This window comes from Rhinopithecus bieti, unplaced genomic scaffold, assembly GCF_001698545.2.
Source record: "Rhinopithecus bieti isolate Rb0 unplaced genomic scaffold, ASM169854v2 scaffold_15676, whole genome shotgun sequence".
Taxonomy (NCBI): Eukaryota; Metazoa; Chordata; class Mammalia; order Primates; family Cercopithecidae; genus Rhinopithecus; species Rhinopithecus bieti.
In genome coordinates, this window is record NW_016809194.1 from 2,046,597 (window position 1) to 2,071,686 (window position 25,090).

The following is a 25,090-nucleotide window of genomic DNA, read 5'->3' on the forward strand; positions in this document are numbered from 1 at the left end:
AAAAAAAAAAAAAAAAAAAAAAAAAAAAAAAAAATGATTAAACTTTAAAAAAATTTTACCACAAAAGCAAAAAAAAAAAAAAAAAAAAAAAAAAAAAGAATGAATGTATTAACTTTATAAAAATTTTAACTCACAAGCACAAAGATAAAAAACTACAAATAAAAAAATCAAGGGAAACAATCATGCGAATTTATTAAAAAAAGAAAGCTGTATAGGCATACCCTATTTTATTGCACTATGCTTCATTGTACTTTGCAAATACTGTGTTTTTTGTAAATTGAAGATTTGTAGCAACCCTGGGTTAAGCCAACTATTATTGCCATTTTTCCAACAAGATGTGCTCACTTCATGTCTCTGTGTCACACTGAGATAATTCTTGCAATATTTCAAAGTTTTTCATTATTATTATATCTGTTAGGGTAATGATCAGTGATCTTTGATGTTACTATTATAATTGTTTTAGAGTGCTACAAACCACACTGAGAAAGATGGCAAATTTAACCAATAGATATTTTGTGTGTTCTGACTGCTCCACTGACTGGCTATTCCTGGTCTCTCCAGCTCTCTTCAGGCTTCCCTACTGACTGAGACACAAAAATATTGAAATTATTAGCCAGTAATACAATAGTCACTAAGTTTCAAGTAAAACCTAGTGTCAAGTGAAAGGAAAAGGGTTGCACCATCTCTCACCTTCAAATGCCAGAAATGATTAAGCTTAGTGAGGAAGGCATATTGAAAATCAACACAGGCCATGGCCGGGCGCGGTGGCTCACGCCTGTAATCGCAGCACTGTGGGAGGCCGAGGCGGACGGATCACGAGGTCAGATCAAGACCATCCTGGCTAACACGGTGAAACCCCGTCTCTACTAAAAATACAAAAAATTAGCCAGGCGTGGTGGCGGGCGCCTGTAGTCCCAGCTACTGGGAGGCTGAGGCAGGAGAATGGCGTGAGCCTGGGAGGCAGAGCTTGCAGTGAGCCGAGATTGCGCCACCGCACTCCAGCCTGGGCGACAAAGCAAGACTCTGTCTCAAAAAAAAAAAAAAGAAAAAAAAGAAAAAAAAAGAAAATCAACACAGGCCAAAAGCTAGGCCTCTTGCGCCAAACTGCCAATCTGTGAATGCCAGAGAAAAATTATTGAGGAAATTAAAAGTGCTATTCCAGTGAGCATACAAATGATACAAAAGTGAAAAAGCCTTATTGCTGATATGGAAAGAATGAGTGGTCTGGATAGAAGATCAACCAGCCACAACATTCCCTTAAGCCAAAGCCTGATCCAGGGCAAGGTCCTAGTTCTCTTCAAGTCTATGAAGGTTGAGAAAGGTAAGGGGGCTGCAGAAGAAAAGTCTGAAGCTAGCGGAGGCTGGTTCATGAGGTTAAAGGAAAGAGGCCATCTCCATAACATAAAAGTACAAGGTGAAGCACCAAGTGCTGATGTAGAAGCTGCAGCAAGTTATCCAGAAGACCTAGCTAAAGTAACTGATAAAGGTGACTACACTCAACAACCATCTTCAATGTAGAGAAAATAGACTACTCCTACTATTGAAAGAAGATATCATCCAGGACTTTCATGGCTGGAGAGAAGTCAATACCTGGCCTCAAAGCTTCAAAAGACAGACTAACACTCTTGTTAGGGGTTAATGTGGCTGTTTCCTTTAAGTTGAAACCAATGCTCATTTACCATTCTGAAAATCCTAAGGCCCTTAAAAATTACTCTCAATCTATTCTGCCTGTGCTTTTGAAACAGGAAAACAAAGCCTGAATGACAGTGTATCTGTTTACTTCACAACATGGTTTACTGAATATTTTAAGCCTACAGTTGAGACCCACTGCTCAGGAAAAAAAAAAAGATTCCTTTCTAAATGTTACTGCTCATTGACAATGCACTTGGTCACCCAAGAGCTCTCATGGAAATGTATAAGGAAATTAATGTTGCTTTCTTGTTTGCTAACACAGCATTCATTCTGCAGTCCATGGATCAAGGGATAATTTTCACTTGTTTTATTATTAAACAAATACATTCTATAAGGCTATTGCTGCCATAGACAATGATTGCTCTGATGGATCTGGGCAAACTGAAAATCTTCTGGAAAGGATTCACCATTCCAGATCCATTAAGAACATGTGTGATGGGAGGAGGTCAAAATGTCAACATTAACAAGAGCCTGGAAGAAGTTGATTCTAACCTTCATGGATGACACTAATAAGGATTCAAGACTTCAGTGGACAAGTTACTTGCAGATGTAACTGCAAGAGAACTAAAATTAGAAGTGGAACCTGAAGATGTGACGGAATTGCTACAATTTCATGATAAAACTTGAATGGATGAGGAGTTGCTTCTTATGGATAAGCAAAGAAAGTGGTTTCTTAAGACACAATCTACTCCGGTGAAGACGTTGTGAACATTGCTGAAATAACAACAAAAGTTTTAAAATACAACATTAGTTGATAAAGCAGTGGCAGGGTTTGAAAGGATTGGCTACAATTTTGAAAGAAGTTTCACTGTGAGTAAAATGCTATCAAACAGCATTGCATGTACAGAGAAATCTTTTAGGAAGGAAGACTCAATCAATGTAGCTATCTTCACTGCTGACTTATGTTAAGACATTGCGGCCGGGCGCGGTGGCTCACGCCTGTAATCTCAGCACTTTGGGAGGCCGAGGCGGGCGGATCATGAGGTCAGAAGATCAAGACCATCCTGGCGAACACGGTGAAACCCAGTCTCTACTGAAAAAACAAAAAAAATTAGCCGGGCGTGGTGGCGGGCGCCTGTAGTCCCAGCTTCTCAGGAGGCTGAGGCAGGAGAATGGTGTGAACCTGGGAGGCGACGGAGCTTGCAGTGAGCGGAGATCGTGCCACTGCACTCTAGCCTGAGAGGCAGAGGGAGACTTTGTCTCAAAAAAAAAGACATTGCCACAGCCACCCCAACTTTCAGTGACTACCACTGTGATCAGTCAGCAGCCATCAACACTGAGGCAAGACCTTTTGCCGCACAAAGATTATGACTTCTTGAAGGCAAGCCAAATGATTGTCAGAATTTTTTAGTAATAAAGTATTTTAAATTAAGGTATGTACTTTTTTAAAGATATAATGCTACTCTACACTTAATAGACGACTGTAGAGTGTAAACACAACTTTTTTGTTTGTTTGTTTTTTAAGATGGAGTCTTGCTCTGTTACCCAGCCTGGAGTGCAATGGTGCGATCTCGGCTCACTGCAACCTCTGCCTCCCAGGTTCAAGCATTTCTCCTACTGCAGCCTCCCAAGTAGCTGGGATTACAGGCACCCACCACCATGCCTGGCTAATTTTTTTTGTATTTTTAGTAGAGATGGGGTTTACTATGTTGGCCAGGCTGGTCTCAAGCTCCTGACCTTGTGGTCCACCCCCCTCGGCCTCCCAAAGTGCTGGGATTTCAGGCGTGAGTCACCGTGTCCACCCAGTAAACACAACTTTTATATGCACTGGGAAACCAAAAATTTCATGTGACTTGCTTTATTGCAATAGTCACTTTATTGCAGTAGTCTGGAACTGAATCTGCAATATTTCAGAGGTATGCCTGTATTTTGATTCCAAAAGGCAAAAAACAGACAAAAACCACAAACCCAATTAGAATCAGAAGACCTGGTATTATTTTGTTTCACTACTTAATGAAAACCACATAGTATTACTAGTCCCTTTGTGCAGTATCATAGTCCTACATTTTCAATTCCAGATGCCATTGACAATATTATCACAGGAAAGATGTTGCCGAAAGGTGAGACAATATTAAGGGCTAACCTTTTATATAGGCAGCTCTGAATTACACATAAGTTGATTATTATCTATTCTACAGATTATCTACGATCACTCAATGCTTTCTTCCTAACAGTTACTACCTTTGGCCATTTCAGTAATCTTTCACAGCATCACCAAAGAATGAGAAAATGATTAGAAGTGAATTAGTAAATGTTGCTCCTTTTTTAACAACTATAATGCAGGGTCAGTTAAAACTCAATATGTGAATGGTATTATTCACAACACAAATAAAGAAGTAATAGGCAAGGCACAGTGGCTCATGCCTATAATCCTAACACTTTGGGAAGCTGAGGCAGGAGGATCATTCGAGACCAGGAGGACAACACCAACCCGGATGACACAGCAAGATCCCATCTCCACAAAAAATAAAAAAATTAGCCAAGAGTGACAACACATGCCTGAAGTCCTGGTTACTTGGGAGGCTGAGGCAAGAGGACTGCATAAGCCCATGAGTTTGAGGATGCGGTGAGCTATTAGCGCACCAATGCACTCCAGCCTGGGCAACAGAGTGAGACCCTGTCTCTCTCTAAAAAAAAAAGAAGTAATATATTTGATAAAATAATTTACTATATGATTCCTTTAATTAGTAGGCCAGCATTTAAATTATTGATTTACCAAAATTCGGACACAGTTTTCTAGAGATACATTTATTGAGTAAAGAACAATATACCTAGCTGTTCAAAGTATAACAACAGAAGACACGAAAGCTATTTATAAATGAGATATTGCTATTACCTGTAGATTTCACTTATTATGCTAATAATCTGTCCCTTTAGCATAAACATATGGAAGCTATCAGACTCCTACAAATTTCAGGTAGTAACTTCTACAACATAGATAAAAAAATGTTTGACATAATCACAGAGCGTATCTTAACTAGGTAACAGCATCTCATTTAGATATTCTGATATACTCTTAACCATGCTGTACTTTGAGTTATAGTTCATTGGCCTACCATTTAGGAAAAAGCATTGGAGCAGAACAACCATGCATAGGAAAATAATTAACAGGGCACGTTTTTCATACCTCTTCATCTTTCACATTCACATCCACATTTTTCGATTTGATGGCTTTGGTTATATGGTCAATGTTGTTTTCCCTGCAGTAATCAAATATATTTTTGTCTTCTTCCCTAGAATAAAAAAAAGAAAGGTCTTTTTCTTACTGGGTAATACAAAAAAGTTACATACTTTCAACACAATCTGTTTGCTGCTGACATAGATGTTAATGGACTCTGTTTAAAAAAAATTTTTACATGAACAGTAATAGTTTTTCAGTAGCTATAATACATCCAAATCCTGAAAAGACTAAAGTTCTTAGTTTCCCACTTGCCTTACAGGATAAGAGAACAAATTGTTACTCAAGTTTTTTAAATATACATGAAAGTTATTTTCTTAAAGCAAAGAAAATCAATTAGACAAAAAGAGGAGGGCATTAAAAAATTCAGAAATCCTTTATAAGATAGTAGAATCAAAGACTATAAAGAAAACCTGAGAAGCATACTACATACCCAGCACTCTTCTAAGTATACTGCATGTGCTAATTCACTTAATCTTTCACTTTACAAATGAAGAAACAGGCAAAAAGGAGACATTAAATGACCTGCCAAATGGTACTACATTTATCAAAGGTAGAATAAGAGCTAGAATTCACTTAGATCAACTGATTTTGTATATAGTACATTTTTCTATTATATTATGCTGCCTTTTGACTAATCAGCTGCAGTCTATTCCAAAATCTGAAGCAAAAGTTCTTAACATGAAATCTATGAGCTCTCTAAATAATGTACAGAATTATCTTTATAATGCAGGTGCATTTTTCTGGGTGTTGTATGTACGGGGGAAGAATTGTTTCAAACAGATTCTCAAAAGAATCAGTGACTCCCATAAAGATCAGTAATTTATAATATTAACAATCAAACTGCCCCATATGTGGACTGAATTTTATGAACAAGTATAAAGGAATGCATTTTCCATTCCAAAAGTCAAACTAATGTGTTTTATAACTTGCAATGCCATAGCATCCATTCATCAGAAAGCAAAACACCTGGTCATCGGAGTTCTTATATCTTAAAAGCCAATCTAAACATCTTGTGCCATATACAGTCATAGATATTTTTCTTAAAAGACACTACTCTGGCATCAGCCATCTAAGCATTCTTTAAGCATCTGAAGTATTTTATTGAGCATCTACTACATGTAAGGCACTGGACAAGAATTTGTTGATAACAGATACAAGGCTAAGCAAGAAAGTTTGCCTTTAAGACACAAACAGTATAGTTGGGATGACAAAAATCTACACAGGATTAACATAAAAGCTGAATCCTTAAAAAGGACACAAGAAAAGAGAGGAGAAACAACTTGCTTCAAGCTAGAGAAAATGAAGTAGGTTTTAAGTAAGAAATCATGTTTAATAGGACTATATGGTCACTTGAAGAGGCCCTGTTAAACAGAAGAGAAAATGCTTTTTCGATCACTTACTCTGTAAAGAAAATAAGAAGTGAGGCCAAACCCCAGAAAAGAAAATTCTGATTTTAAAAAGTAGAGCTGCAAATAATACCACTTTAGTCGTATTTAACCATCATTAAAAACACCATGTCTCAGGAGGCTGAGGCAGGAGAATGGCGTGAACCTGGGAGGCGGAGCTTGCAGTGAGCTGAGATCCCGCCACTGCACTCCAGCCTGGGCGACAGAGTGAGACACAGTCTCAAAAAATCAAAAAAACAAAACAAACAAACAAACAACAAAAAAACACCATGTCTGCACTTTGGGAGGCCGAGGCGGGTAGATCATGAGGTCAGGAGTTTGAAACTAGCCTTACCAACATGCTGAAACCCCGTTTCTAATAAAAACACACAAATTAACTGGGCACGGTGGCACATGCCTGTAATCCCAGCTACTCAGGAGGTTGAGGAAGGAGAATCATTTGAACCCAGGACGTGGAGGTTGCAGTGAGCCAAGATCATGCCACAGCTCCAGCCTGGGCGACAGAGTGAGACTCTGTCTCAAACAAACAAAAAAACAAACACCATGTCTATGAAAGAATACCTTCAGAGTTCCAACTTAAGGATAATAGGGACCTACTTTCTTTCAATCCAGTAACAGAAAACCCACTAATTCAAGAGGCACCAACCTCAACTGTTACAGAAAGGACTGTGTCTTTTAAAGTCATAGCAATACTACAGTGCTACTCGCCAATTGTTTTTGAATTGGAAAATAATGGGAAGTTGGTGGTAGGGCACAGAAAGGAAAGCAGAAGGATCCTTGGCATATGGGTTACCCATACCCAGTAATATGAAAGGGTTATTCACAGATGAGAGGACCTTTGGAGTGGACCCTCTTCCTGAGTCCAACTTCCAAATGTGCGTGTATACCTATGCTATCAGCAGTAAAGAAGTAAACACAGTACAAACACAAATAAATTTCTGTTTTGTTTAATGTATCTTAAATATGTTTCTTAGTCACATCATATACATCAATAAGTTTTTTTTGCTATGTAATTTTTTGGAGGGCAAGTGGCATTTGTTTAAGTATTTGTTTATCATATATAGTTTATCATCACTAAATATGCTAGGCACAGAGATATTAACAAAATACTTCAGGACAATGTATACATATAAATTAAATACCAAAAAGAGAAGTTCAATAAATTCACCAAAAATGTGCCACAAGGCTGAATGATGAATATTAAAAAATTAAGTGATATTCTTGGGCTTAATTGTTAAATATAGATATCCAATCCCACACAAATTTTGAGTATTTCACCTTCTACAACCAAGCTGTCTTTATACAATGTCACCATCTAGTGGCCAAAATGAAGACACATCTGGAGAAACATCATTCCATATTTCCTTTCTTGCCCCCTAACAAAATTATGTACATGTGTAAATCAAACTTTCTCCCTCTACAGTTCTCTAAGAGCTCAATAAAGCCTTCCAAAGTCAATCTTGCCCACTATATCCATGCTTATCTGAAATAAAATAATGTGCTAATGAATCCAACCATTATGAAATACAGTAGAGCCTTTAATAAATGTGTCTCTCCACATCTTTATTTTCCTTCCTTGATTTTTTACTCAGTTATCTTGTTCCCTCTCTTTGTTGAATGTGCATCTAAAATTATCATATTCATTATCTGTAGATGACTGTAAGTTATGTTTATGATACTACCCTAAAGTATGTCCCACGTTATCTCTAGCACAAAACAGAAAGTCTCTTCTTTAGGTTACTACAATTTTTTTCTGAAGTTGACAGGAAATACACTTATATTCCCGAAGGAAAAATCACTGGTTTTGACATTCTTTTGAAATGTAAGAGCCCACTCTATGGGAAAGAGGGATAGTGTTCAAGTACAGCTATCTTTTTCACCCAAACACAGGAAGATCCTTGCCCATTCCTAAATATGTTATCTGTACCATTTTCTACTCAGATAGCATTTTCTTATCAAAAGAATATTTCAAATAGGTCTCATGGCAAGACATATAAAGTCCATTTAACTACAAAAATTATGGAAGGAACTAGCTTGGAAATCTATTTAATAGGCATGTTCAACAAATATTCAATTCAATTCATATATTTATCAAGCACCTGGAAATCAGATATAAAACACAGTATTCTAGTAAATAGACAATGAATACGTATTTATTGCATGAATGAAAATCCCAAGAAAGTAAGCCAATACCTACAAAGATAAAAACAAATGCCATCATTCCTCAAACTAAGGAATGTATATTCGTGGGCTCTAGGGTACATAAACACCTTTAAAAGGATATACAGGTATAGATCATTTTAAGTGACTCAATCTCCAGCTCTTCAACTTCTTGCATTCTTTACTAAACTGACCTACCTGAAAAGGTTCCTGTGGCAAATATTCCATTACCATTCTCCTTTTCCACATTCCCTCTGCTCAAACACTCTTCTCCTCATTTGTGAAGAAGCATTACACCTCTCTCCTTACTATAGTTAGTATACTTCAGGAAGTATAACCAAAAGACTGAGGCAAAAAAACATTGAGTGATTTCTCTGGAGGAAGACAGTTCATTCATGAGGTCTCATTAGGACCATGGCTAAGGCAATCCTCAAAATGATACACTTTCTCTGGCTCTATTTTTATGTTCACAAATAACCATTTAACTGTTAATCTGTTTTTCTGGACTCCTCAATTCTCAGAAAGGGACCCAGCACTTCAATCACTACAAAGACATAGTTCCTTTGGTAAGCAAACAAGCATTTTAGTTTACACCTCAGTTTGGGGCCAATTTTATTATTCCTACTCTGTCTCTAAGGGTCTGCTTGATCTATGGATCTTTTTTCTACATCTTTGAGGTTGACTGATCAATGGTAATTCACCAAAAATTCCACTCTGTGAAGTTCCTTTGGAGCTAGTCTTTCTAGGATAAAAGCTTGCACTGCACACTATCTTCCAAAATTCAGTCATACTGCTAGTGAATATTACTTCTTTGTAGGAATTTAAGTTCCTAATTTACTTGTTGGATGTATGGCCAGTTGTTGATCTGAAAGGCAAAGAAATGTATTCTGTTCAAATATAATGTTAGAAAATAATGCTGTCATCTCACTGATTTCAACTATGTTTTTCAACATTCTGTATACGCCAAATATGAAACTCAAAGTCTAACATTGATTCTTTTAATATAATCTTTCACATATCTAATCTTTTATAAATACAATATTATATAATCTTTGATCTGATGGAACCATATTTTAAGTTGAGACTAAAAAGTATGTTTTAATTTATAAATATAAAATAACCATACAGGCATATATTAATTTTACTTACAGATGTTTCTCTCCCTGAAAAAAAGAATCTATTCTTATTCAAAGGTGTTTAGTGAAGCTGGTTTAAGACATATGGGGTAGGGTGTGGTGGCTCACACCTATAATCCCAGCAATTTGGGAGGTTAAGAAGGGAGGATCACTTGAACCCAGGAGTTTGAGACCAGCCTGGGCAACATAGTAAGATCCTACCTCTACAAAAAAAAATTTTCAAATTAGCTGGGTGTGGTGGTGCATGCCTGTAGTCCTAACTATTTGGGCAGGTAAGGTGACAGGATCAATTGAGCATAGGAGTTTGAGTTACGGTGAGCTATAATCACGCCACTCCACCCCTGCCTAGGCAACAGAGCAAGACCCTGTCTCTTAAAAGAGGAAAAAAAAAAAAAAAAAAAGACTTATCTGGGAGGAGCAAAATAGGTAAAATCAACTCCTAACTCAAGGATTACATAGTCATGGCTGCCATACTTAGCACACTGAAAACCCCCACTTCTAATCAATATTTAATTAAAATTACAGATGTTGATTTCACATTGTAGGATACTGTTTTTGACTCTCAATCTTACCAAAGACAACGAATGAGAATCTATACTATGATACTCAGGTAAAATCTTCCAAATAGTACCTCCTTTCTGAAAAACCTTGATTTAATCCCTGGAAGAGGCAAAACATTGCTTGGGCGGTAACCACGTTCAAGAAGTCTAGCCTTCATAACAAAGTACTTAACAAAGTGTTTTTTTGTGTGTTGTGCTGATCTTAAAATCATTCGTGAGGCTGGGCGCAGAGGCTCACACCTGTCATCTCAGCACTTTGGGAGGCCGAGGCGGGCAGATCACGAGTTCAGGAGATGGAGACCATCCTTCCTAACACGGTGAAACTCCATCTCTACTAAAAATACAAAAAATTAGCCGGGTGTGGTGGCAGGTGCCTGCAGTCCAAGCGACTCGGGAGGCGGAGGCAGGAGAATGGCGTGAACCTGGGAGGCGGAGCTTGCAGTGAGCTGAGATTGTGCCACTGCACTCCAGCCTGGGCAACAGAGCGAGACTCCATCTCAAAAAAAAAAAAAAATCGTACTTGAAATCCTGGATGACAAAGAGATATTTGGAAACTATTACCTTGTCATATTCATTGATTCTGAATGCAAATTTTTTCATGTTAACATCTCCTATGAATCTTATAATCTGCAGCATCTTACAATTAAACAATGGCATACTTTTCTTAATAGTATTTAAACAACGGTATGCAGGAGTCAAGGCGGTAATAAGGTAGGTTCAAAATACACAGTACCCAATGGACTAGTGAATGACCAAAGGAATTCGTGTAAGTTGACCCTTAAACAACATGGAGGGTGGAGGGCACCGACCCACTGCATCGTCAAAAATCTGCATGTAACTCGACTCCCCAAAAACTTAACTACTAGTAGCCTACTGTTGACCTGAAGCTTTATCGATAACGTGAACAGTTGATTAAATTTTGTATTTGTGTTATATAGTATATTCTTACAATAAAGTAAGCTAGAGAAAAGAAAATGTTACTAAGAAAATCATAAGGAAAATATATATTCATTAAGTGGAAGTGGATCATCATAAAGGTCTTCACCTTGTTGTCTTCACAGGCTGAAGAGGGGTTGGTCTTGCTGTCTCAGCACTGGCAGAGGCAGAAGAGGTGGCAGGTGAGGCAGGCACACTCAGTGTAGCTTTGTGAAAACACACCATAATTTCTGCCTGACTTTCTAGTTTGTTTCTCTTCAAGTTTTTATACAGTACAAATCCTTCTTCCACCATTTGCTTAAGTTTGGGTGCCCATATAAGGGTCCATGTAGTGAAAGTCAAAAGCAGTCTTAAATAATCAGAATGCTTCTGCAAGATTGTCTAATGTCAATCTGTTTCGGGCACTGTTTATTCTACATCTTGTTTCTCATCATATCTATCTGGTTTGGAAGCACTCATTTCCATCAAGTCATCTTCTGTTAACTCCTCTAGTGTGGTGTCTATTATCTTTTGAATTTCTTCAAGATCTATATCTTAAAACCAACTCTGCCCTTGCCCTGCCACATTTTTGCCATACTCACAATCTTTCATGATTTCCTTGATTGGCTCTGTTGTAAATCCTGTGAAGTCATATATAACATGTAGACAGTTTTCTCCAGCAGAAATTTATTTCTTCAGGCATGATGGTTTTCACTGCCCTTTCTATAATGACAGCATTTCCAGTGGATCCTTCCCGACCTTCATGATGTTCTATCAGGGTTCTCTTTCGTGGTGTTGACAATCCTTTCCATAGACTACCATGTGTAATGAGCCTTAAAGGTCCTTATAACCCCCGATCTAGAGGCTGAATTAGAGATGTTGTGTTTGGGAGCCAGTAGATTGCAGTAGATGCCTTCAGTGTTGAACTCATGAGTTTCTGATTGGCTGGAGAATTGTCCAATATTGAAAGAACTTTAAAAGGTGGTCTCTTACTAGAAAGGTACTTCCTGACTTCAGGGAAAAAGAATCAATGGAACCAATCCAGAAAAAAGGGTTCTCATTGTCCGGGTCTTCTTATTGTACAACCAAAAGACCAGAAGATGGTGTTTACCTTTCCCTTCAAGGCACAGGGGTTAGCAGCTTTATAGATAAGTGTAGTGTTGATCATAAACCTGCCTGAATTTGCAGAAAACAGAGTTAGCCTATCCCTTCCTGCCTTAAATCCTGGTGCTTTCTTCTCCTCCTTACTAATAAATGTCCTTTGTGGCATTCTTTCTTCCCCCAGAATAAGGCATTTCTGTCTACATTAAAAACCTGTTCATGCAAATAAATATCCTTTCCCCTCAATGATTTTTTTTTTCAAGTTCAGGGTACATGTACAGGATGTGCAGATTTGCTACACAGGTAAATAGGTGCCATGGTGGTTTGCTGCACAGATTGTCCCATCACCTAGGTATTAAGCCCAGCACCCATCAGCTAGCTGTTCTACCTGATGCTCTCCCTCCCCCCATCTCCCAAGGGGCCTAGTGTGGGTTGTTCCCCTCCATGTGTCCACGTATTCTTATCATTCAGCTCCCACTTATAAATGAGAACATGTGGTGTTTGGTTTTCTCTTCCTGTGTTAGTCTACTAAGGATAATGGCTTCCAACTCCATCCATGTCCCTGCAAAGGACATGATCTTGATCCTTTATATGGCTGCACAGTATTCTACATTTTCTTTATCCAGTCTATCATTGATGGGTATTTAGGTTGATCCCATGTCTTTGCTTTCTGAATAGTGCTGCAGTGAACATATGCACGCACGTAACTTTATAACAGAATGATTTATATTCCTTTGGGTATATACCCAGTAAAGGGATTGCTGAGTCAAATGGTATTTCTGCCTCTAGGTCTTGGAGGAATTGTCACACTGTCCTCCACAATGGTTCAACCAATTTGCACTCCCACCAACAATGTATAAAGTGTTCCTTTTTCTCCACAATCTCACCAGAATCAGTTGCTTTTAACAACAGCCATTCTGACTGTTACTAGAAGACAGGTATGAGATGGCATCTCATTGTGGTTTTGATTTGCATTTCTCCAGCGATCAGTGATGTTGAGCTTTTTTTCATGTTTTTTGACTGCATGTACATCTTCTTTTGAAAAGTGTCTGTTCATGTCTTTTGCCCACTTTTTAATGTTTTTTTCCTTGTAAATTTGCTTAATTGTTGCCTCTTGGTGAGACGAAGCTGTTTCTCCTATTATCTTGACCTTTCTAAAGTCAAACCTCCTTCTAAACTTATCAAATCATCCTTTGCTGGCATTATATTTTCCAGGTATAGATCCTCCACCTTCCTTTTGCTTTAAGTTGTCACAGAATGACTTTTCTTTTTCTCAAGTCATAGTAGAGTCTATAAGTATGCCTTTCCTATAGCAAAACTACACCTACATAAAAGCTGAACTTACAATATGAGATCAAAAGATATTGCACAAAAAGTACAAGGTTCTTGTACTTGCCAGTGTAGCTGCAGTGATAGTTCACGAATTCCCTTTTCTTTTCTTTCCCTTTTTTTTTGAGATGGAATCTCGCTCTTTCACCCAGGCTGCAGTACAGTGACATGATCTCAGCTCACTGCAACCTCCACCTCCCGGGTTCAAGCAATTCTCCTGCCTCTGCTTTCTGAGCAGCTAGGATTACTGGTGCACACCACCACTCATGGTTAATTTTTGTATTTGTTTGTAGAGACGGGGTTTCACCATGTTGGCCATGCTGGTCTCGAACTCCTGACCTCAGGTGATCCACCTATCTTGGCCTTCCAAGGGGTTCCCAAGGCCAGACTGTGAGCCACCACACCCGGCCTATCCCTTTTCTTTTTTACAGAAGTCCTTAATGCTGAATTAATTTGTCTTGAAATAGCAGACAACCACAGCTGCAGACCTCAATCTACAATACATATCAAGCAATTCAGCTTTTTCTTATAATGTCATGACTTTTCTCTGCTTTTTGGAAGTACTTCCAGCATCACTAGTGGTACTTCATATGGGTCTCATGGTGTCATTCAAGGTTTACAGTATAGTGCTACACACAATGATAAAATACTCAAAAACCACAAGAGATTGCTTTTTACTGTTATGCCCAGTTTACTGGAGAGATGAACTGCTCACTTGGAGATGATGAGCGTCTTGGCATTTTAAGTGGCTACTAGCAACACCTGAGTTACCACAATAGCCACAGGAGGTAGCAACAAAATTACTGCAGTAGTATGGTATGTACTACAGTTAATTTCATGTAGTTATGATTTAATACTGCATCTTTGCTTTTTTTACATTTTTCTGGATTGAGAATTGCACCAGATACGGTCTGCTAGTGTTTATGTGCCTACACTGTGATTAACTTTTTATAACAGATTTGAATACATTTTATGGTAGTAAATGAAAAAATGGACTAGTATTTACATATATTTTACGCATTCACGCCATATCTTTTTCTTAATTTTTTTGGATATTTTAGGCTATGTAGTTCATCTGTGTTTTCAAATTGTTGCAAATTTCCAAAAAAGTTTCCAATATATTTATTGAAAAATATCAATGTACATTTTCATTGATAATCAAGTGGAAAAATATCAAGTGGACCTATGCAGTCACAACCCGTGTTTGTCAAGCAGAAATTATATTTTGAATCACAATTCCTGCACTCACAGTACCATATCTGCAACTGGTTTCAGGTAGTTATAGAAACAAACCAGTTAGTTTTCCCCCTTCCTGTTACATGATAATGGCAACATCTTCTTCTACTACATAACTATTTTCAGACTGAATTATATTAATATATGCAAGGTACTTAGTTCTAGGTCTAGAAAATTCTTAAAGCCTTCAAATTGAAACTTCCATTTGTTACACTATTTATGTTGATAAGGGTCCCTTCAAATAAAACTACATACATTTTTATGTATTTTCTCACAATCTTTCAATAAAGTATTGACAAAGAAAAAATCAATCACCCAGATATTTCTTACAGATAATTAGTTATACTGGAGAAGTTACTTAACCATAATTTATAAAGACACCATTTACTAAAAATGTATTTTCACCCCTTAAAAGCTGCTTAACCTTAAACAAAGTTGATTGAAAATTTCTGATACTTTAAATGCCAATAATATAAAATGCAGTTGAGTTCTAATCAATCTCTGGAAAATCAGTTGCCATATCAGAAAAAGCACAGATACGCTTTCCTAAAAGTCTCTACAGAGCTGAATTACATTCTCAACCATTAAGGTAAGTCTAAAATCAATAAGATAATTGATCCAAAGGAAATATCACCATCAGTACATTGATAAATGAAAGACCAAAGTCTCGAATTTTACCAGTAAAGTACATTTTAAAAGCATTAAATGGAAAATAAATTTTATTTTAAAATTTGACTGAAGATACTCACCACAGTAAATAGTAACAACCATCAGACTCAATTTCATTAATTAGAGATTATAATGATTCCTCAAACATTTCCAGAGCCAGCATAGCACAGTAATTAAGAGCAGAGTTACTAACTATGTGACCCTGGGCAAGTAAGCTAATTTCTCTGAATTTCAGTTTCCTTATTTGTAAAACAAGAATATTAACAGCATCGATATTTAATAGGGTCATCCTAAAGACTAAGAGAATACATATGATATAGTATGGTTACTATACTAGCATATAAGAAACAGTCAATAAATGTTAACTGTCATTATTATTATCTTAAGAATTCAGCATATGTTGTAAGCTGGGGGTCATTCCTCATACCCTACATAAGTATCAATTAATCTAATAAATATTAATTAGAACTTCAAGGAAAAATAACCCAATGTGTTTGGAACAGAGTGAACAAGGGGGTGAGCGGAAAACTGGCATTAGATGAGATGGTAAGGGGCCCTGTTCATATTATTTGTAATACATATTCTGCTTCTCATTACTGTAATGAATACAATATACCCATAACCTCTATATATCTTTATATATGCACACATACATATACACAACAAATTTTGTAAACAAGCATTTCATAGGTATCACATACAGATAAGGATATGGGAAGAAGAGAAGGAAAAACTAGATGGGGTAGACAGGAAAGAGAGAGCAAAATGGGAAGAAGGAAGAGGAGAAGAAAAAAGAAGAAAACAGAGAGGAACAGAAGATGATGGTTTTAGTTGATGAATGACCCTTGGTTCAGAAAGGGCTAGATTTGTGTACATGCTTGGTTGGCATCATGATACTGAGCACACAGGAGGTAAACGAAGCACGCTAGAAAAGGGTGAATACGAGAGCCAGGAGACTCTTACAACAGTTACTGTTTCTGTCAAGACCCACATGTCCCAGGGGACCCATTTTCACATAATCTATAATTATCTCTTCGCTTTAATCGCCTTGTCATTCCTGAGGCTCTCATGGGCACTGGAAGAGGAAAAGCTCATTAACTAAACCTTTTCTCCTCTCTCCAGCCACCCATGGCTTTTAATTGCTTGGTGTGTTATTATCTAGGAGTGCAACTGGAATCATTTTCATAAGAAAGGGAGGTAGAGAGGAGGAAGGGAGCCTTAAGTCCCTAAGGTATGCACCAAAGACAAACCTTTGCTTTCTCAATTATTTATGCCAGCTGAGGTTTTACAGGCTGAATAAATCCATAACTCAAGTTCATTCTGAGCAGTCAGATTCTCCAGGGGGAGTTGCCCACTTGCCTATACACACTTGTGTAGTCCTCAAAGAATAACCAGAATGTAACAAGACATATGTCATCCAATTTATCACCTATCACCAAGGTGTTAACACAATGTTGATCACAGGCAACATAGTGAAATAGGGAAGTATTACACTACCAACAGCCAAACAGATGGAGGGAAGCTTTTTGGTGCTTAAAGGCAGTGGTATCATTAGGATAGTGGTGTTCCAGAATGACTTGGCCTGTTAAACGCATAAAAATTCAAATATTCAATTTTAAAACACAAATATGTATAACACACACTCTTGAAGCTTAAGAATCTTTAAGTAGATTTGTTAAAAACAGGCTGCAATCTAACAATGTGAAGCTTTGAATAAATAGAATTTTATAACATCTGATTTTAGAAGTAATTTACAACAAAACTATACATGTTACAGCTTTTTCTCCAATCATATCTCTTTCAGGAAAATTTTAGAGTATAATTTATGTGTGACAGGCTTTTATGCTACTTCCAAGCTAGTTCATATTTCACCAAGAATAAAAAATTAAAGCATAAAACAATCACTTTCATTCTAATTTTTATACTTATATTCTTCCATTTATAATCAGGACTAGACAGCAGCCAATGAAAAGATATTTGGGAAATATTTTCAAAATCCATTATTGTTTAAAAATGGAAACTTTATAAGTTAATGATGAAAGTATCTCTTTGAAATTCTACAGGCTTTTGCGTCTGACCACAAGCAGCGACCTCTGGTATTTTCTGCCAAAACACTTCATTTGTCTCACAGAACAACTAATCAATTCCAGAGCCCATCAATCATTTCAGTTGTATACTAGGTCTGGTCTTGCTTAGAGAAGGTCCAGATGGCTGTCTGTGTAAGCGGAATTAATAAAATTCTAATAGATTACATGACATCAAACTACAAAATATAACAGGGAGGACGAAATCTTATTGCAGGGTGGTGTGGGTACTGTTCAATCTTCATTTACTATATTTTTAATTCTTGCCCTAATTTCTCAATTTATGTGCAAACTTCTAGATCAAACCTTTGAAGCATATAAGTAACCAGAAGCAATTTCTTGTATATGTAGTGAAGAATCATTTTACTCTACAAACCCCTATGCTTATTAACTAGTGCTTTTTCTGCCCATCTGCAGTATAAATGAAAAACACAGCTGATCTCAAAACTAGAGGTTACTCCCTGTTATAAGATTTGTTACTCTCTTGTTTCTATAGTTCTAAAAATATTGGCTCTCCTTCCTTGTTTTCCATTTTCTTCTGCAAAAGCAAACAACTTGTATTTAATTATATAACCAGAATGCCATGTTATTTTAGCTCTTAACATCAGTTCCTTGCTCCTCTGTAGGGACTCCCTCTGCTGAGTAACAATACTATTTATAAAAGCTAACGGTTACACAGTAACTTATTTTGCACCAGAACTGTTCCAGGATGTCTGTGTATTGACATAATCTGCTAAGTATCAAGTGAGACAAGTACTATAATTATCCCCATTTTACAGGTAAGTAACTTGCCCAAGATCACACAGCTAGTAAGTGGTGGAACTAGCATTTGAATGTCAGCGGTTTGGCTCCATAACTTTTTGTACTTAATTAGAATACCCCTACATCCCCTCAATTATATTACAGAACAATTAACTAGCTTCAGAATGAGAAACTGATGTCAGAGCTCTGCGATATTAACACAGAGATCTGAACCTCTGACATTATATTGATACTTTCTATGACAGGGTGGAAAGCAGGAAGCAAGCTCAGAATTGGCCCCTGTGGCCCTTGGCTCAAGAACATTTACCTTAAAACTAAAACAAACTCATAACTCATCATCTATTATACAATACACATTCATCAGAAAAGCTGCCAAAACAATGGAACCCAAACTTAACCAAATGGATTTATTAGATACTGATTTGCCTGATCTTTACAAATGTAAAAAAAAAAAAAAAAAAAAAATCTGGAGTTTATACATTAAAGTATCAAATCAAACCAACCATTTAAAACACGTTATTTTACTGTCCTTTAAAAAAAAAAACAACAGTCTCCATAGAAAAGTTTTGCTTTCATCCAAGTCTTCCATTTGATGCTTCTAAAACTCTAAAACCTACTGTCACTTTCACCTCAGTTAAACATAATTCTGCCAAGAAATTGCAATTAACATCAATTAAAGCACAACTTTCTCTTAGAAAAATAAAACACACCAGATATATTTCACCAAAATACAAGCATAATTTGATTACATAACTTCAACAAATAACCCATTTCATTGTTGCAATTGCATTCTGACATGTAAGAAACTATAGAGACTACATCTGGCTCTTCACTGGAATAATCCAACATTTCAGTATATAAGAATTGTCATGCCGGGCACAGCGCCTCACACCTGTTATCCCAGCACTTTGGGAGGCCAAGGCGGACGGATCACGAGGTCAAGGGACCGAGACCATCCTGGCTAACACGGTGAAACCCCGCCTCTACTAAAAATACATAAATTAGCTGGAACTACAGGCGTGATGGTGCGCGCCTGTAGTCCCAGCTACTCAGGAGGCTGACTTTGCAGTAAGCCGAGATCGTACCACTGCACTCCAGCCTAGTGACAGAGCAAGACTCTGTCTCCAAAAAAAAAAAAAAAAAAAAAAAGAATGTTCATTATGGCCTAATTTGTTATAATGGAATTCTACTACACTATAAAAAGAACTCTCCCAATACAAGAATATGATTAGTTGCTGTAATTTTTGATCTGCTGTAGTAACAAAATTACTGTGTTTGTAATAAATGGCTTTCAATGGCTTGTTCACATTCATGTTTCTTACTCTTTCTTAACAATATGTTCAGAATATGAAGATTTAGATGATATCATAAGACTGATACTTAATGAAGACTTCATTAAAAAAAGGCCAAGTCTAACCAGTTTTGCCCACAAAGGTTCATATTTCATTCAATTAATAATATTTATTAAACATACTTTCATGAAAATGCCAAAAGTAGTAGGAACGTATTATTCAAAAGTGAAGAAGCTGAGAAGTATAAATATTCACAATGTTTTGTGTCATTACAGGTTCATAATAAATGTGTGTTGAATTAAAATCTCTACAAAAAGAAACTATATTATTCTTTGTCATTGTTTATCATGGTCAAAATTCTAAATACTGATTTAAATCTAAGAATCACTTCACTAGCAATTGGGTGGAGGATAAAGGAAGGAAGATTAACCCTTTCAACACAGTTTAACTCTATCTCAGGATTTCTACTCTCACTACAACTGGAGTACATTGGATTTGCTTCATGTTCTGTAGGGCTGCTGTGATCAGTCATGTCATCAGACATTCGAAAAGACACTGTATTCAGTATGTCATTTTGAAAAATACTGGAGTCTGGGAGCCCTTAAGGAAAACGGCATACAAAATAAAGATCATAATTTACAGGTAAGTGATTGACATTGTTAGAAACTTAAGACATTGTTAGAAACTTTTTAAAAAAAGGAAAGTCAAGAAACTATCTCAAGTTATTTATCTAACTAGGAAAGAAAAATAGCCTATACATTTTTTATGGTTTAAGGGAAAGAGGTGAGGATGGGCATATCACAGAAGAACCAAACTAGCAGCTCTCAATTTTACAATAGGGCTCTTAGGCTAACTCTGCAGAAGCAATAGTCACTAAACTATCAGTTCTTCAACGGAAGCAGCTGTGGCTACCTCCCACGTTCTGAGCACTTCCACTGAAGATCTACTAAGTTTGGGGGACTTCCTCAGATAGTGAGAATGCAACGATGGGTAAAATATGATCCTCACTATCAAAAACTAAAAGGTAAAAGTATTTCTAGGTATACAGTTCAGTAGTGTTAAGTATATTCACACTGTTGTGCAATCTCCATAACTTTTTCATCTTGTAAAACTGAAACTCTGTCCCCATTAAACAACTTCCCATTTCCCCTATCCCCTAGCTCCTGGCAACCACCATTTTACTGTCTCTCTGATTTTTGAATACTTTCTGTTTCTGTGAGTTTGACTACTTCAAATACCTCACGTAAGTATAATCGCAAAGTGTTTGTGTCCTTGTGACTTGTTTGTTTCACTTAGCATAATGTCCTCAAGGTTCATACATGTTGCAACAGGTGTCAAAATTCCATTGTATATACCACAATTCGTTTATCCATTCGTCAACAGATGCTTCCATCTATTGGCTACTGTATAGAATGCTCCTATGAACATGGGTGTGCAAATATGTCTTTGAGATTCTGCTTTCTTTTGGATACATACCCAGAAGCAGAACTGGTGGATCATATGGTAATTCTATTTTAACTTTCCGAGGAAATCTCCGTTTTCCACAGTGGCTGTATCATTTTATACTCCAAAATGACTTTTAATATAGAGCAAATTAAAAAAATTAAAATCTTTAAAATAAATAGTAGTATTTTGAGGAAAATTAACACAAAAATCCTTAGCTTTAGACTGAGACACAACATCTTGTCCCACCAACTACTTGTGTGGGAAAAAGTCACTGAATGAGACAGTTGTTATTAGACACTGATGAAAAGTAATTATTATCACTTATTCAGACACTTCTCTGGCACTGATTCAGACATTTAATTGATTTTAAAGATTATACACCTAAAAAATTATTTCCTGTCATTTATTGTCCTACTTGCAAATACCACCAAATCAGTTTCATGTTAAGAAGGAATGCTTCACAAATTGAAGATTTCAGGATTAAAAACATATAGGACATACATACACATACATAAGCACATACATACACACACACACACACACACACACACACACAGGCATATATATTTCTATTATCAAAGATCAGAAGAGAAATTACCTGATGGTTTCTTCATGATATAGAGAACTAATAACTGGCCCACCAAAACCAGTATTTGCTTCTTTTCCTTTCTTCTCTGGTATCTGTGGGAAGGGGGAAAAGAAGCAAAAAAAAGACAAATGGGTTAAAACAGTATGTATTTAAATCAGTTACAAAATGTTATTTTGCTAAGAAAGACTAAGGATTTTACCCTCAACCATCTCTTCAAACCCTAGTAAAAATTTTAAGGTGGAACAGAAAGGCAGTAAGATTCTCAGTTCATCACAGGAGTGGAATGGGTACATGCTGGCAGTCTAAGGTATTCCAGTACAACCTTCTGGAGCCACCAAAAAACAATTCTCCTAGCTGACTGTGAGATGATGTTCAATGTGGTACATATGGATGCTCAGGTGAGGAAAAGAAAAACAAATCCCAGACATGAATGTGATCAGCAAAATCATATCTAGATTTATAAAATATAAGTTCCCAAATAAGAAGCTACATTAAAGTTCAAATTTAATTATAAAAAAAAGTTTATAGATTAAAAAAAAAAAGGAAGGAGAAAAGGTAGAAGAGGGATAGGAAAGGAGGTTTATATCTCAAATAAAAGAAAAAAGAAGTAAACTACACAGAAATACTTTCCAAACTCAAGGATTCAATAGGTCTTGCCCCTCTATGTTCTCAAAACAAGAGTAAAATTAATTTAGTAATAAGATTCTAATTTACAAGAGTAAAATTAATTTAGTAATAAGATTCTTCTAAAATATGTAATGTGGAAGCAATGAACCTGGATAATACTGTCTGCAAGGATCAAAGTGCAACCTCTGCAAAACCCCATGTATTGACAGCTTTTAGTACAGGACATCCTGCAAAAGTCAAAACTCTGATGCCGGACATAAATATTCCTTTAGAATCAAAATTACATTATGATTTAATTTGACTGCAAAAAGATTAGATTTACTTCAAATAAAATACAGACAATCCCTACACACACTTTTTCAGTACTTAAGAGAAGTACGAGTTTTGTTTTATTTTTTTTAATTGTTTGTTTCAGTCTGTGGATCACTGGACTGAGGAAAAGACTCCCCCCTCCCCGGAGATAGCATATTCTATCTGTTCCTAACACTACTGGGGGGACTAAGGCTTCAAAAAACGTTGGAAAATTTTGAGGAGGTTAATCAAGTCAGTTACCAACTTGTAACAGAAACAGTTATAAAATCATAGACAACAACTATTAACATGATTAAATGACAAAGTATATAAAGTGTATTAGTATGATGATAGCAAACAAGAAGCACTAGGTAAACGACAGATTTCTCTGTGCTCTGAGGGCCATTTTTAGAGAATAAATGCTATGAAGAATTTCTGGGATAGATAATGTATTTCTTTACACCCAAAAAAAGTAGAGATGATCCCCAACTTACAATGTTTCAATTTATGACATTTTTTACTTTTAATGGATTTATCAGTGTGTATCCTCATTATAAGGTGAGGAACGTGTACAAAGGGAGAACTTATTTTACTTAATCCAATTATATTCCAAATACATGCTCCATTGATAGGATAAAACTAAAACATACTTGGTGCTCGAGATAACTACATAAATAAAACTAAAAATGAGAAAACTGGATACCAAAGGAAAAAAAATAGAGATAGAACCAAGTATGAAGTGGCAAGCATAGCTTCTTAAAAAATAATGACTCCTAGAAGGTAACATGGGGGAAAATCTAGGTGATATTGGGTTTGGCAATGACTTTTTACATGCAATATCAAAAGTATAATCCATGACAGGCCAGGTGCAGTGGCTCACACCTATAATCCCTGCACTTTGGGAGGCTGAGGCAGGTGGATCTCTTGAGGTCAGGAGTTTGAGACCAGCCTGGCCAACATGGCAAAACACCACCTCGACTAAAAATACAAAAAACTAGCCAGGCATGGTGGTGTGTGCCTGTAGTACCAGGTACCTGGGAGGCTGAAGCACAAGAACTGCTTGCAGAAGTTGGATGCAAAGTTTCAGTGAGCCAAGATCACACCACTGCACTCCAGTCTGGCAATAAATCAAGATTCTGTCTCAAAAAATATATACATATAATCTATGAGAGAAAAAAATGATTAGTAGGTCTTTATTAAATTGAATTAAAATTGAAAATTTCTGCTCTGTGAAAAATATTGTTCAGACAATGCAATGACCAGCCATAAACTGAAAAAAAAAAAATTGCAAAACACATATCTAATAAAGGACTGGTATCCAAAACATTCAAAGAATTCTTAAAACTCAACACGAAGAAAATAAGTTACCCAATGAAAAGTGAGTAAAAGATCTAAATAGACAACTTACCAAAGATACAGAGATAGCAAATAAGCGAGTGACAAGATGTTTAAACATCATGTCATTAAAGAAACGCAAATGAAAACAAAAATGAGAAACCACTACACACCTATTGGAACAGCTAAAATCCAATATGTCCTTAAATAGATTAATAAACAAATGATACACCCATAAAATAGGATATTATTCAGCAATACAAAGAAATGAGCTATTCTAGGTTAACTAAGAAAAAAGAAGTCAGGTAACTCAGAAATGAAAGTGGAGATATTACAATTAATGCCACAGAAATACAAAGAATCATAAGAGATAACTATGAACAATTACATGCCAAAAAACTGGATAACCTAGAAGAAATGAATAAATTCCTGGAAACATACAATCTACCATGACTGAATCACAAAGAAATTAAAAATCTGACAGACCTATCACCAAGAAAGAGACTGAATCAGTAATTAAAAAAAAAACTTCCCAACAAAGAAAAGCCCAGAACCAGATCACTTCACTGGAGAATTCTATCAAATTTAAAGAATTAACACCAATCCTCTTCAAACTTCAAAATAAAGAAAAGGGAACACTTCTAACTCATTTTATGAGGCCTTATTCTCATATCAAAGCCAAAAATACTACAAGAAAACTAAAACCAATATCCCAGGATATTAATCAAAAAAATCAACTAAATATTAACAAACTGAATTTAACACTGTATTAAAAGGATTATACATCATGATCAAGTGGGATTTATTCCTGGAATGCAAAGATGGTTCAACACACAAAAATCAATCATATAACACAGCATATTAACACAATGAAGGACAAAACCCACATGATCATCTCAATTGATACAGAAAAAGCATCTGACAAAATTCAACATGTGTTCATGATAAAAACACTAAATAAACTAGGAATAGAACAAAACTACCTCAACACAATAAAGGCCATATATGAAAAGGCCACAGCTACCAACATACTCAGTGGTAAAAAACTAAAAGCTTTCTTTCTAAGATCAGGAAGAAGGCAAGGATATCCATTCTCATTACTTCTTTTCAAGATGGTATCCAAGCCAGAGCCATCACATAAGAAATAAAAGGCATTTGTGGTGTTATGCTGTGTGTGTGTGTGTGTGTGTGTGTGTGTGTGTGTGTATACACAGAGAGAAAGAGCGAGAGACAGAGCACGCACAGAAGAGAGATTTTTTTTTTTTTTTTTTTTTTTTTT

General features: G+C 36.4%; 1 protein-coding gene across 1 annotated transcript in view; it reads right to left on the minus strand.

The window, feature by feature from the left end:
* ACBD6 (acyl-CoA binding domain containing 6) overlaps window positions 1-25,090 on the minus strand; it is a 225,194-nt gene that overhangs the window by 119,348 nt on the left and 80,756 nt on the right. Inside the window, exons 5-6 of the mRNA XM_017888846.1 lie at window positions 21,568-21,650; window positions 4,820-4,925 (exon numbers count right to left, since the gene is read on the minus strand). Coding sequence (XP_017744335.1) covers window positions 4,820-4,925; window positions 21,568-21,650 — 189 coding nt within the window. The remainder of the gene's footprint in view (window positions 1-4,819; window positions 4,926-21,567; window positions 21,651-25,090) is intronic.